Source organism: Petaurus breviceps, unplaced genomic scaffold, assembly GCF_028583685.1.
Source record: "Petaurus breviceps papuanus isolate PSGF00001 unplaced genomic scaffold, PetGlider_PUasm1.0 91133, whole genome shotgun sequence".
Lineage (NCBI taxonomy): Eukaryota > Metazoa > Chordata > Mammalia > Diprotodontia > Petauridae > Petaurus > Petaurus breviceps.
Window position 1 is genome coordinate 47,504,169 of NW_027187419.1, and position 15,930 is coordinate 47,520,098.

At 39.3% G+C, this 15,930-nt stretch overlaps 1 protein-coding gene across 3 annotated transcripts in view; it reads left to right on the plus strand.

Annotated features, from left to right (window-relative positions):
• Positions 1–15,930, plus strand: part of NTM (neurotrimin) — a 574,210-nt gene that overhangs the window by 271,696 nt on the left and 286,584 nt on the right. For all 3 annotated transcript variants that reach the window (XM_069080454.1, XM_069080455.1, XM_069080456.1), the window contains exon 2: positions 8,759–8,991. In XM_069080454.1, coding sequence (XP_068936555.1) covers positions 8,759–8,991 — 233 coding nt within the window. The remainder of the gene's footprint in view (positions 1–8,758; positions 8,992–15,930) is intronic.

Here is a 15,930-nt window from a genome sequence, read left to right on the forward strand (position 1 = left end):
AAAGAAAGAAAGAAAGAAAGAAAGAAAGAAAGAAAGAAAGAAAGAAAAATAGAGAACATTCCAGGTATTCCAGGTGAGAGATTATATATAAGCCCAGGCAAAACCAAAACTAGGTTAGGGCAATTGGGGCTTTGTCTTTGACACAAGATTTAGAGCCTATAAAAATGTTCTCAATTGTACCTCCAGTACATAGAACAGTAATTGTTTAATTGAAATGAATTGAATTCAAAGGAATCATCCTTGTTTTTCAGCTCAGCCTTGAGTAGGAGGCATACTCTTATATATATATATATATATATATATATATATATATATATATATATGTATATGTATATATATATAAGTTGGTATTAGGTATTCAAAATAATCGTCCCTAAAAGCAAAAGGCTTACATCCTCCCACAGGTCCATTGTTCTCTATCCTATGCACATTGTTTTACTCTTTAGGAGACTGATTAAAATCTTCCACTGTTCTCAGTCAATTAAGGAATGCTGAATGAGTTCGATGCCTTGTGCTTAGCACTTACAGAGAACAAGTACAAGAATGGCCTACTACCTGGAGAGACAAGATTAACACACACAGCAAACAATTAGAAAAAGTTAGAAGACATTATGTAATCAAAAGCTAATTTGTGTGGTCCATGAAAAAGATAAATACAACAGCAGAAAAAGGAGAGAAAGCAATATGGATTGAAGCAGTAAGGTTTCTGGCTAAAAAAAAAAAAGAAGCAAACGTTATAATTTAGCCATTGTGGTTGATTTGAGAGTGTCCTTTTGGGTCAATCAACAAGTATTTACTAAGAACCTTTCTTGTGCTAAGAACTACTGTTAGTTTGTCAGGAAGGGCCACTATCAGTTAAGAGGAATTAAGAAAAGCTTTGGGAGCAGCTAAGTGGCACAGAGGATAGAGTGCTGGGTTCATCTTCCTGACTTTGAATCTGATTTCAAACAGCAGCTGTGTGACCCTGGGCATGTCACTTAACCTTCTTTGCCTCTGTTCCTCATCTGTAAAATGAGCTGGAGAAGGAAATGGCAAAGCACTCTAGTATCTCTACATAGAAAACCCCAAAAGGGATCATGAAGAGTCCGACAGAGTGAAAATGACTAAACAGCAAATAGAAAGCCTTCCTATAGAGGACAGTGCTTAAATAGCAATTAAAGGAAGAGAGGACCTCTAAAAGGTTCAGGTGGGGAGGGGCTGCTGGGATAACACCAGGGTTTTTCTGACTTCTCTGATGCTGCTTCCTCCCTTGATAGCAATCTGATTGGCAACAGCTGTCCTCAAAGTTTCCTAGTCTGGGAGCATAACAGGTCCCCAGCTTTATGTACTCTGAGCCTCTTAGACTTGGTAGGTACCTGAGACCACCTGACTCACTAACCCAGATGACTCCTGAGGGAAGGAGTTTCCAGATGGAGATGAGGGAAGCCGAGTCAAGAGAAGCTAAGTGTGCCACTGTTTCCTTTTGTGCTAGGACAAAGTAAACCTCCTTTATCCAATGGCTCACAAGGGCCTCATGCCATTCCTAACGTCAAACCTGAATTAAAAGGACACTGGAGTTAGAGATGTACCCACAAATGCATTCCAAGCCATCTAAGTAGAATGTAACTCAGTAGGGTGGGTACTGTTTCAAGGTTTGAATATTTTTGTTTTGTTTTTGGTCTCTGTTTCTCAAAGCCTAAGAAAGTACCGGCATACAACAGGTACTTAATAAATGCTTGCTGCCTCTTGTTCTTTTCTGAGGTCTGAGTGGTGGCCGATATGATTTGACATGAAATTCAACCTTTCTTATAGTGAACAGCCCCAGAGCTAAGATTTGAAACAGTGAGATATAGGAGCAAATGAGAAAGCTTTTTTCTCCAACGTTCAGTTTAATCAGAGTTTTTGGCCAAGCTCTGATGAAGGTTTTGTATCCTTTTCTTCCTTCCTATTCCTTTTCTTCTTTTTTCTCATGAAACAGTTCCCCCTTCTTTCTTGAAGAAGGAGGAGAGAAAGCGCAGACAGAGCTTCAGTAACAAACTGCATGTGGCCTCTGGTTGGTATTTCAAAGCCATTTATGTTGCAATTTTCATCTGTGAAGCTTAAGGGGCAGGGAGGGGGAGGAAGCCAAATACTGGAACAGGCCAAACTTAGGGACAGTTGGAGCATTTCAGTGTGATAAGAGGAGATTGTGACCAGGTGCTGTGAAGGGCGAAAGCACTTATTTTACTGTAGTCTCATGCGTTGCCTGAGCCCCGGTGCTTTTCAAAAGCAGTTAAAGGGCCATTTGATGGAAGGAATGCTTGGATTATACACTGTCTGGATCCATTATTGTCTTCAGATCTTCAGGCAGGTGTGTTTAAGAAAGGCCAAGCCTGTTTTTCCCCCCTCTCAATTTTTTCTTTAATCCTTCTCTTTGGTCAAATATCTCCACCTCTGCATGTCTCCTGAAGGCTCCAAGCAGACATGTTTGCTGCATTGACTACCCAAGTTTCAGCTCTTTATCTCTCTTTAAAACCCCCAAATCCAAAAGTGGCTTATGGTTACTAGCCTGTAGCTTGACTTTTTTATTTCTGCCTCACTACTATTTGTCCTGACCAATAACTCTTGCTCTCTCAATAGTTCTAAATGTAGAAACTGTAATATAGTCATCATTCATCAATGAGAGATATAAGGACACCTAGGATTCTGTTTTCCAAGTGCCAGCATGGTAGGTATGCTTTCAACAAAAATGTGTCAAACAGCTTTCTCCACCAAAGTCAGGGCTCCCGTACAAGGGGCAGCAGCCTTAGGTACCCATTGGTTCATTGATAATCTCCTCTGCCCCTCATGCAATATCTTATATCCATTAAAAAGCATTTATTGAAAACTGATATGAGTCTGGCACAATATGTAAGCAATTTATTCTTAAATGGAGCATCTTCCTCCTGTCCAAAAAGAAGCTGCTATCCTAGAAAAGCGATAAAATGTCAATGAACTAATAATGACATGACTTGCCCACTTCATGTATGTTTAAAATGATAGCCCTAATTTGTAAAGAAGCATAAAACTTTTGCTCTACCAGGACTTATTTTATATTCATTATCTTTGCTTTCTCCCTACCAACTCCTACCTCACCCACTCCAGGGAAATTAAAAATTACAACAAACATTTTTTTTCCCACTGACCTGACACATGTTGACCCTTGTGTTAAACACATACCAACAGAAAGTCTTGGTTAGCCAGGTCTGTCAGGGACAGCTGGGGGTTCAGTACCTGAACACTTGACATTTCAATCAATCTATCATCTCATTAAACAATCTTTCCAGTGGTTCAGCTTGCAATACAAACATGCCTTCTCATGCCATACCACACTTATCCATGTTATGCTGAAGATTTGGCTACAATGGATGTGCTTCTGTAGATCTTTTGACATTGCATGGTCACCAATGCAGCACCTAGGCTCTCTGGTAGCTATCCCTCAATCTCTCTAACATGACTCTGCTACTTTCTTATTTGGTCATAAATCTCTCTTTATGCTGTTTCTCCTGCACTATTCCTTACTGGTAACTTGTCATAGCCTACTCACATCTAACATGAACCTCTCCATTTCCCCTTGCTTGGCTTACAATTCTTTGGAGACTACACTTTTTCATGACTTGCATATAATTTCAACACAAAAATATCTATATAAAAAGCTAGACCATAGGGCGGCTAAGTGGTGCAGTGAATAGAGCACCGGCCCTGGAGTCAGGAGGACCTGGGTTCAGATCCAGCCTTAGACATTTAACGCACACATACACACAAAACCTAGCGGTGTGACCTTGGGCAAGTCACTTAACCCCAATTGCCCTCCAAAAAGCAAAAAAAAAAAAAAACTAGACCATTGCTTCAAGGAGAAGATTAAAGTAATTAAAAGCACTACCTCCATCCTGTTCTCTTCTGAAGTGAAGTAGTGCAGTGTAGACAATGTCTGACATCTTCCCTCAGACATCTTCCCCTTACTAGCTGTATGTTCTTTAGCTAGCTACTTGACCCTTATTAGCCTTAGGTTTTTTTTGTGTGTGTTATGTGGGGATAATAATAGCATCTACCTCACAAGGTTGTGGTGAGAATCCAGTGAGATACTATCTAGGAAATACATTGCAAACCTTAAAACACTAAATAAATTATAGCTGCTATTATGTTATTGTCATCATTCCTACTTAACCAAAGTCTAAGTTTATTGTTCCTCTGCATGTCTATCCATGATTTGATTAATATAGATGATTCACTTATATACTTAGCTGTCTATACGGGTGGTCCAGCTTTATGAATTATTCTTCAATGTGCATTTTATATTTTAGATAAACACTTTATCTACTTGGTTTCTCCTAAATAGTTAGGTCAAATTCTTTTGAGTAATCAATGATCTCATTTTGGAGGTGTTTCAGTGCACTGAGGTTTGATATAATCATTGAAATTCACGTGCAAGCAAAATCTTCTGGAAAACTTCAACATCTATGGGGAATTATTTTTCCATTTGGACTCTATATTACAGATGTTCCATAATAATGGCAAACACCTTTGGTGAGGATATATCTGCCTATCAGTTTGTCAGCTAGCATTTATTAGCACATATGTGCCCTCAGGCACTATACTAAGCCCTGGGGGTACAATGTGTGTGTATGTGTATGTATGTATATGTGTATATGCTCACACACATACATATACATGTACACATATACATAAACATACATACATATATATCTATATATAATAATATATTATCTATATATCTATGTATCTATCCATCTATATCCCCTATTCTCAAAGAGTCCAGAATCTAAAGGAGGAGATAGCATGAAATAACTATATAAATGGAGTATATACAAGATAAATTAAGTATAATTTCAGAGGAAAGGCATTAAAATGAAGAAGGATTGGGAAAGACATCTTGCAGAAAGTAGAACTTTAACTGAGCCTTGAAGGAGGGAAATTAGGAGGCAGAGATTAGGAGGGAGATCATTCAAGGGATGGGGGATAGCAAATGAAAAAATGGGGTCAGGAGATGGGGTGCCTTGTTAAGGACCAACAAGGAGGCTTGTGTGAGAATTTCATTCTCACTTAAGTCAATGTGACATCCTGAAGAATTTTATATACTATGTGGAAACCTATCTTGTAAACAATAGAAGCATTGATGATAAATACAAGGGACTGCTAGTAAAAAAAAAAAATGGAACTGTTCATGTGTCTCCCTGCCTCCCCAACACCGGAGAAAGGTACCATTCTTAGTACTTGAACACTGAATACAGTGTCAGAGTTTGAATCTTACTTTTTATCTGCCTGATCTTGAATCATACCCTTTACCTTCTCTGAGTCTAGGTTTCTTCTGCAGAATGAGGGGGCTGGACTAGGTCATCTCTAGGCTCTCTTCTCAGGCTAAATCTGTGATCTTCAGTTTCTTCTGTTTTAGAACTGGAAGTTGTCCCCATCCACAGCTTGCTATAACTTAAGATGGCATGGGTGTCTTGTGTGCAATGTTCTTCCTGGCAGGAGAATGGATAAATGAGACAGATAGATAAGGGCCAGTATGAGAGGGGAGACATGATCTGGGTTCCAAGTTACCTTGGTGATATATTTCACCAGGCACCACCCATTAATTCCACTGAAAGTCAGCAAGTGTGGCTTCCAGAAATGACAGTTTGGACATCCAAGCACAACCTTAAACGTGCCCAGAGCCACCGCTGATGAGATGCCAGCATTCTTCATATAGTATATATCACAGGGGCCACATAAGCCTGCTAGAAGTTGGCTGAGTTAGAAGTGTCAAATGAACATCCTTGGCCCTTTAACTGCTGTGCAGTCTGCTGCGACTACTTCAGTTTCAGTCAATTTTCAATAATTAGACATCCACATGGACGCCCAGGCCAGTCTTCCCATATTCATCATTAGACTTGTTAGATGTCCCATTGTGTGTTTCAAAAACAATTATTCAAGTGGTTTATAGTTTAGTGGTCAGCATTTTCAGCACAATGACTTTTCTGCCATGTATCTGGTGAAATTTCAGTTACTCTAGAAAAGAAAATGACTTTCGGTTCTGGTTCCATGGGGCAAGTTAATAACAAAGAATAAGCTTCTCTTCTGTAAAGTGGTAACCATATATACGCAAACAAGATGCATGTCTTAGGATCCACTTCATCTGAACCAAGACACAACACTGTCAAAATGGTCTTCAAGAATACAGTAATTATCCAAGGAAGAGTAACAACAATTAGCCTTTTTAATGTTAATGCTTTGGCTATTTTCCTGATATAATAAATAAGTGTGTGTTGGCGTGTGTGTGTGTTGTCCCTTTTCTGAGAAGCCTCATTGGAGTTCATATTAAAATGTTTCATGTGGGACTGAGATCTGCCACCTGGGAAAAAGCATAAGAATATAAAGCTGGATAATTGGCACAGTATAGGAAAGTGCTAGGAGAAGCTCATCCATGTAGTAGAAGGGGAGGTCCTTAAAGGCAGGTACTATTTCATCATCCCATTCACAGAAACCAGCACAGTGCTTAGGACATTATAGATATAGTACACATATTTGGTGAATTGAATTGATTTAAACTGACTTGGTCTACCTCAGTTGATTCTGTTTCTTTAACCTCTCTCTACTCTAAGGATAGGACAGCTAGGTGGCCACAGTGGATGGAGTGCCAGGCCTATGGTCAGGAAAACATGAGTTTAAATCTGGTCATAGACACTTACTGTTTGCGTGACAGTAGGTAAATCATTTAACACTGTTTGTCTCAGTTTCCTCATCTATAAAATGCAAAGCACTCCAAAATCTCTGCTAAGAAAACCCCATATGGGGTCACGAGGAGTTGGACACAACTGGACATGACTAAACAACTCTAAGGGTATGCTATCCAGGACTATGGAGCAGGGTGACCTGATCTGCTTGGGACAGTAGAATTCCTTTCTCTTTCCCTATTTAGATAAAACTACGGTGCTCAGACACTGCTATTGTGCCTGACCCATGGTAAAAGCACATACTGCTCTTATCAGCCTCAATTGGACACACTGTATCTCGACTCCAAAATGGTGGTGTCATTTCGGTCCTCTTTGAGAATGAGAAACAATAACCACCTGTGTCAGAGTAATGCTGGCATGAGACATTGCCTGTGTTGTCCAGAAAATATAGTAAGTGGCACAAAGACAGTTGGACCCCAGGCCAAGGATGTTTCTAACTGAGCTGTATCTGGGTCAGACAGAAGTAAGACCGGGAGGACTCAATCAAATTTGTGATCTGCCCAGGGCACAGTGCACAGGGGAGTGAAATGAGGAACACATTTTAATATTGTTTTTTATAGATGCATAGTTTTTAATGCCAGAAAACTATCTTTTCTAAGGCACATAGATATTTGTTTTATAAAAAGCATGCATTTTGTAATAGAGGAAGAACTTGGCAAAGCAGAAAGAGTACTGGGTTTAAAATCGGAGAACTCGTGTTTGTCTCTCAGCTCCATTGGACTATGAGCTCCTTTAGAGAAGGATCTGGTATTTGCCCCCCCCTTTTTTGTATCCCCAACACTTAACACAGTGTCTGACACATACTAGGTGCCTCAGTTGGCTTTTTCCTTAGCTTTCCTTTAAGGATAGAGCATCTAGGTGGCCACAGTAGATAGAGAGCTAGACTTGGAGTCAGGAAAACACAAATTCAAACCTGGTCACAGTTACTTAATAGTGTGTGACCCTGGGCAAATCACTTAACCCTGTTTGCCTCAGTTTCCTCATCTGTAAAATAGGCTGGAGAAGGAAATGGTGAACCACTCCAGGTCTTTGCCAAGAAAATCCAAAATGGGGTTGAGTCAGAAACAACTGAACAATGATTCCTACAGTAGTGAAACTTTTGACTTTGGTTTACAACAAGGGACAACAACTATAAGAAGTGGTCCAGATGTGGCTTTGTATCTGAAAGCTTTCTATTAGTGTTCCTGAAACGGGCTGGGCAAAGGAAGGATTCTTATAGTTCAATAGGGATCAGCTACTTTGAATTAGGAAAAAAATGTGTCTGGGAGTACAGTTGGGAAGGTATTTGAATATGTCTTAGTTCCTGGAGTCCAAGAATGATGTACTTTGCACTTACAGGTTATACTGAATAAAATGACCTAACTTCAGTGAAGAGCTCAGATCGCAGTAGTACAAAGCAGGCAACATGTAGATCTTATATTCCTGTGAGGCTCATGATAACTATTAAGAACTACCACAGTAGTCAAGTCAAGATAAGACTTATTTAGTGTTTACTATGTGTCAGACACTGTGCTGAGTGTTGAGAATACAAACAAAAAAAGGACAGGGCATCCTTGCTCTCATGGATCCAACAGATGAATGGGGAAGAGAACATGCAAATAACTATGTACAAAAATAATAGAGAGGGGATAAATCGGAGGTCACATCAAGTGGTAGGTGCTAAAATAAAGGATGGTTAGGAATAGCTTTTTATAGAAAGTGGGATTTTAGCTAGGATTTGAAGAAATACCAAGAAGCCAAAAATGGAGGATGAAGAGGTATATATTTCAGGCATAAGCACCAGCCAGTTAAAAAAAAAAAAAAGCCCCAGGTTGGGAGAAAGTGTTTTGTCTGAGGAACAGCAAGAATGCTAGTGTCACTGAATATAAAGACAGCAAAATTTTAAAATGTACCAATGTTAGGAGTTAAAAGGTGAAAAATTACAGCCACTCTATCCCTCTATGCATGCCATGCCTCTGTAGAAATCTTTTAAGGACTCATTCCTTCTACTCTGACCTTCCTGTACTGACTCTTCTTTCTTTCAGGTGCACTGTGGACAACCGAGTCACCCGGGTGGCCTGGCTGAACCGCAGCACGATCCTTTATGCTGGAAATGACAAATGGTGCCTAGATCCACGGGTGGTCCTCCTGACCAACACCAAAACCCAATACAGCATTGAGATCCAGAATGTGGACGTGTATGATGAAGGCCCGTACACCTGCTCTGTGCAGACAGACAACCACCCAAAGACATCACGAGTCCACCTCATCGTTCAAGGTAAGGGATCCTGCCCAATGAGGAAATCTGAAGCATGGGAACTGGGGCATCTTTCTGTGTGGTCTTTAGTAGGTATAGAATGTAGGCTCTGTCTAGGTCAGTTTTCTGGTGTTTTGTTTGGTTTTGTTTTGGTTTTATAGAATCTAGAACTCAAGTCTCTTGGTGATTTTCACACTGAATAAAAGGCAGGGCCAGGACAAAAGTGACCATCTCCAATTCAGTAATATACAATTAAACTATGCCACCTTCTTTCAATTAATTGTCATCAATGCATTGATTTCTTATTTTGTTGGGATTTACTTTGGCTACTAGAACAGAGCTTCCTTTGCTTAGTGTAAGGTATAGACCTAGTGGAATGTCCTTCTTCATGTCTTTGGAAGAGAATTCATTCTTTGTTACTCCTGTTTCCTTGGCCTTCCTACCAGTGGCCCCCTGAATAGAGCCTGGTAATTCTCCTCAGGTGTAAGACCTTTGTGGAGTGATAATGAGTCAGGTGAGGAAGTTTAGGAGGTATAAAGTGGAGAGTGGTGGGGAAAAAAAGGTCTTTAAAAAAGGAAAGGGAAGAATTAAGGAAAAAAACCATGAAAAAAAAAGATGGGAAATGAGGGACTTAGAACATAGGCAAGCAAGGTAAAAAAAGCAAGAGCAAATGAGAAAAAAAGATTTGATGAGGTGAGGATGATTAGAACAAGCTACCTTCAGGAAAGAGACTCAAAAGCAAGAAATAGCCAGCGTTAGAGATTGTACAAGAACTGTGGTGTATGGGTGTGTTTAATTTCAAATTCTGGAGGAACGTTCAGTTCCACTAAGTATTCTCTTATTGTTTCTGTAATGGAAGTCACTTGTGCTGGTTTCTTCTGTTCTAAATATCTGAGCTTCCACACTGTGACTATGTTTTTTTGTTTTGTTTTGTTTTTTGCCTGGAATGGGGTACCATTGTTTTCCCATTTGAATAGAATAAAAATGGAGTTGGTGACAGCAAAGTGTGAGGCAGAGAACAATGCTTTGGTGGGAAAATTTATTACACACAACATTATAGACATGTGATGAGAAGATGAGTATGTGTTGATAGGAGTATGCTTTATAGATTCTGTAAAGACACTGAAATGAAGGGATCAGTGTAGGGTCAGAGGTCAGAAATCTTAACTTGGGCAGTTTGAGCACAGACTAATGGAAAATGTCTAATCCCTTGCTAGGTGATTTCCTCTATAAGTTGGCTGGATGCCCTCTTAGCATGACACACCAGCTCAAGTATTGGAATCTCATCTTGGGCTAATTTTCAAATGCTGATGGGTATATTGATTTGGAAACAAGCTGGGTTAAGAAAGGCATTGGTCTTGTACACAGAGCCAGCCTAAGCTAATCCGCTGTCGATATGCCTGGCCTGAGTATTATTGACACTCTAATGAATACACGGCAGTAATTTTCCAGGACCCTTTTATTCCCTCCATCTTAAAGCAATCAGACAAACTAAATAGAACCAAACTTCCCCAGTCTCTGTATTGGAAAGGGCATATATCACCATAGGGTGGGTTTGTTGTTTATCTTGTGATCTGTTATTGCACTGAGCACAAAGTATGATTCCCATACCAGAAATTGCCTGTGTGTAGTTTCTATAATCTCTGCTATTGGGAGACTGAAGATGATCAATCATTGGGTTTGGGATTTCTGAGTTACAGTAGGTTCCCAGTAAGTCAAGCACCAATATGGTGAATTCCTGGCAGCAAAGGTTTCCCAAGGAGGGGTGAACTGGTCCAGGTTAGAAACAGAGTGAATCACACCTTCCCAAATTAATCATTAAATTGGGATTGTGAGAGACAACTGTACTTCCAGCCTGGGAAAGGGAAAGGCAGTCTCTAAAATAAGTAAGGAAAGAAAAGGAAAGTAAAGGCAAAGACATGGAATGAAAGGGAAAGGAAGGAAAAAGAAAAAAAAAAAGAAAATTGCATCGAGATAAGAGTTAGTAGGCTTGTTGAGATTTCTAACTTTAAAAAAGTTTTTTTTTTAAAGCATTTGTTTTGTTCCTATGAGTATGTTAACATGTGTATATGTGAACCACATAATAATAAGGTTAGCTTAAAGAGAGTCACCTTTTCCCACCTTTTCTTTTGTTGCTTCTAGCTTCAAATCTAGAATTCTTTTCCCTCAGCATACACATAAATGACATCTGGTTAATGTTTCTCTTTTCCACTCCCATTGGTTTAAACTATTAAAAAAAGTTGTGTGATACAATCTATAAAGTTTGAGCCTGAAGGAACCTTGGAGTTGTCTGTTCAAGTCATTTATTTTATTTTTGTTTCTGATGACAGAAGCAGCTTCTTCAATGACCTATATTAAATGGGAATGAATGACATGATAAGAATTCTTGAATGTCAGTTCTCTAGAAACTCAGTGGCCACCTGGTCCAATCCTCTTATTTTACTCAAACATCTTTTATAAACTTAATATTGTACTTCTATACAACTAAATGGGCATGCTTTGCAACTATTTACATTTTAATTAAGCAATACAATTTTTTTTTTCTTTTTGGAGGGCAATTGGGGTTAAGTGACTTGCCCAAAGTCACACAGCTAGTAATTGTGTCAAGTGTCTGAGGTTGGATTTGAACTCAGGTCCTCCTGAATCCAGGGCCGGTGCTCTATTCACTGTGCCACCTAGCCACCCCACAATATAAATTTTATAACAACTTTTTAGCAACACCATATTCTTTGTGTTTTCATCCTCAAGCACTTTCCTTTTTCAATGTTTGTATTTAGCATGTGCTTTGTTCTTCTGGTTCTATATCTTTTGCTTTAGCATATGTCGCAAAGTCCTTTCCAAGTTTCTTTATACTCTTCTTATTTCTCAGTTATATTTCCATTAAAGGATTTCATTGATATGTCCAAATATATATATATGTATGTATATGTATACATATATAATGTATTTAATCATTGCCCATATTATCGAATATTTAGAGTGCTTTCAGCTTTTGGAAATAAAAAATAATGCTACAATCAATCAATAAACATTTATAATGCCTACGAAGCACTGGGAATCCATATATGTACACATACATGTACATATATATATATACACACACAGAGTTCTTGCCCTCAAGTTGCTTACATTATTTTAAAGTAAGACATATGTAAAATATAAATATGTATATATACGTATATATGTCTAAATACCCCCTTGTTTAGTAATATATAGTATTATGCATGTATGCATATGTATATATGACTACACACATATATATGCATACAGTGTGTGTATGTATGTATGTGTGTGTGTGTGTGTTCTATGAGGTTAGGTTAAAAAAGGAGGGCATTACAAACTGAAAAGTCTTCAATTATTTCTTTGTTTGTTTCATATCACTTTGAGGATATATTCTCAACAGTGTAAAAGTGTAAGTTCTCTTAGAGCAAGAATTATTTGATTTATTGTATCGGTATCCCTTGCCTAGCATAATGCCTGACCCAGACTAGGCATTTAATAAATGCTTGTTGATGAATTGGACAGAAGATTTTCAGGGTCAAAAGGTATGACCATCATAACTTTTATAGAGCACTGTCAGATTGTTCTCCAAAATCATTTCATAAATTTACAATCCCAGCAGCAATGAATGTCACCTGATTATTTTAGAGATAGGAATTGAAGCCCAAAGATATTAAATGACAGTATCAAGGTCACATGGCAAGGAAATGATCGAGTCAGGACTAGAACTCTGATCTGACTCCAAAGTCTCCTGCTCTAGGGATCTCTAAGTTTTTTGGAACACACATGCTATGGGAAAAAAGAAAGAAAACCAAAACTTCATGTGCATGACTAATAAATATATATTCATTTCTTTTTAAATTATATGCATGTACTATTAAGTACATTATAAAACAATAGAAAAAAGTGAAGGAAATAAAGATAAAATAAATAGTATTTTAAAATATGTATTTTAAATGGTACAAAAATATTTTTTCTCACTAGAATAGTTATTCTTAGTTTATTTAGAATGATGTTATTTTATAAGCTTTATTTTTTGAAATCTTGGTTCAATACTTTGTGATGGAGTGATTGAGAGGTCTGTTTCTAAGGTCAGTTTATTTTGGCTTCAAAGATTATCATTGCTGAAAAAGATATCTCACAAAGTTATATATGATGAGGTACAGGCTCTGGGAATCCCCTGGAAGTCAGAGTGAATCTTTCCATTTGCTGAGGCATTTGCCTGAGACCATAAGCCTTTCATTGTGGCTCTGCCCAAACCTTGGTTTCTAGCTTGACCCTCCATTATCCAGCTAGCCCCCACCCTAGATCCTCCCAATACCCAAATCTGTTACACCTTGGAACTGGCCTAGCCCCACCATTGTCTATTGCCTCCAGGTAGCCTCCAGCAACTTCCCACCCTTAATCACTCATTTACTAGAGTCTGACCTCATCTGACTCCTTCTGAAGACCCTCCCCAAACTCCTCCTCCAGACCACCCCTAGCTTCCTCCCACAGCCTTTGTGTATATAAGACCCCATCTTGCCTCCATGTGGTGTGAGAGCTCCATAGAGTTTTCTAGCACAGACTTACTCTCTGTCAGATGATTCTGGACAGATTAAGAATCTACCCATTATGGTGGACTTTTAATAAACTTTGCTTTTCTTTGGCTGAGCATGTTGGTATTTTGGGGTCTCATGCATCCTGAATCCTAAACCTCATTTATGATGACCCTCTTCATATAGATCCAAATGGAACAAGTATGTCATTTGCCTGTGTAAATAAACCTTGATAACTGGTTTTTCAGTCATATCTGATAATTATACAAAGGTATTTTGCTGAAATTCAGCTAGTGTTGTGGCAATCCAATGGGATAGTAATTGAAAAATGCTTACCACAGTGTTTGGAACATAATAAGCTCTCTATGAATGTTAGCTACTATTTAATAATATTACTATTTTCTCTGATTTGAGAGAGGGGGGCAGAGGAAGTCAGTAGTCTAAAGTTGCAATTTCAGGTAGGGAAGAAAAGTGTGGCAGGGTAAATGGAAAGATAGCCCTTAGGTTCTGATTTCCTGGTGGTAGATGGCCTTTTTCCTTAAGTTAGCTAATAAGTGTTGTTCGTGGGGGTAGAGGGGAGAGTGTGAGGTCTTGGAATCAGGGTTATAGATCTGAGTGAGATCGATGCATGGTTGCTTAAGCCCCAAGAGCACTGTCAGTAGCTGTCCTTTGAGCCTGTCCACCTGTTCTCTTCTTGTGTTCATCAGCACTGTCTAGTGAGGCAGTGCTTACTCGCTTTTGGTCAGCTTGCTTCAGGTACTCCTGGGCCCCTTGCTCAAGTCTCTCTTGATAGGTCTGTGACTCAGCAGATAGGGCATTTGGAGTCATAGAGACCTAAGTTCAAAATGTGTGCAATGGCACGATAAAGAGTTTGGAGACTGCTTAGGAAAGTAGAGAAAAGTTTATTTATCTTTCTCCAGAAAGGGCACAGTCTCCACAGTGGCAAAGGAGGTGCAAGTTGATTATAGAAAGCAAGGTTTATTATACCCTAAGGTGAGTTCGCCCCCTGCCCTTTCCCCCCAATCCCTGCTTCCTTGTCCTATTTGCTGGGTTTCAGAGTTCACATTCTAAACCAGGAAATTCTGCCCTGAAATAAGGAGAGCCAAGAACAAGAAAGGTCCCTAATCTAAACTGTTATATTTGCACAAATTCTTCTAGAATAACAGAATGTTTTGGCTGGAGCTTCCAGGGTGGGTTTCCTGGGCCTCATTGGTTTGAGCAATCTCTGGGGAACAAAAAGAAACCTTGTGATAACCATTAGCCGCCTAAGTCACAGGTACAGGTTTTTGCAATGATAAGCAAGTTTAGCAGTTAAACAACAGGAATCACTAATCCCTGAGGAGACTTCATTCTTTTTAGGGACCTCATCCCTCACAAAAACCAGCCTCTGATGTTTGTGTGACCTTGGACAAGTCACTTAACTTCTATCTACATCAGTTTCCTCTTCTGTAAAATGAGGGTGATAATTGTACTTTTTTTTTCTCAGTATTGTTATAAGGATCAAATGAGATAATATTTGTAAAGTACTTTTTTTTTTTCCTTTTTTGGCCTTAGACACTTCTAGCTGTGTGACCCGGGGCAAGTCACTTAACTGTCTGCCTCAGTTTCTTCATCTATACAATGAGCTAGACAAGGAAATGGCAAACCACTCCAGCCGCTAAAACCTCAAATGGGGGGGGGGGGGGCTTCCACAACTGAAAAAAGACTGAACAATAAAACTTACTTTATAAACCTTAAAGATTTATGTAAATGCTAGCTCTTCTTCTTGTTGTTGTCATTGTTCTTCTTGTCCTCCTGGGGTTAAAAGAGGAATGGGAGGGCTTGGTGGCAGGGGTGATATTCCAAGACAACCTGCATCGGGAGCAGGCGAGGAGGAGGAGGAGGAGAGCTTCAGTCTGGCAGAGTCTTTAAATCCCTGAACAGTCACACTGCTCTTCTCATCTCTAAAATGTTTTCCCGTGTCCCGTTGGACCATCCTGTGAACCATCTTGGCATGTAAACATCCCACTTGGGAGGGCTCTCATTCAAGTTCATCACCACCCGGTTCCCCTTTGCTGCTCATTGCCCCGTTATTGGGAAAAGGGTCTTCTTCCCTAGAAACACGTAAGGCTTCCTCAAAGCCTACCCTTTGGGTAAAAGCAGAGACACTGCTTTGACTTTGATAGTACCCATTGTACTATGAATGAGCCAGGCATTGCTGCTCATGTGTATAGGCTAATACAGAATGACAATTAACATTTATATAAAGTTTTTCATCTGTAAAATATTTTCTATATATGGTCTCATTTGATCCTCACTTTCAACCCTGGGAATATTCTCAGAACTTCCCTCTCCTCCCCCTGCCCCCTTCCCTTGCTGTCAATCAGCATCCTAGTCCTTTGTAAGCCATAGTGGTAGGCTCCTCTGTTGTTTGCCATTGGGG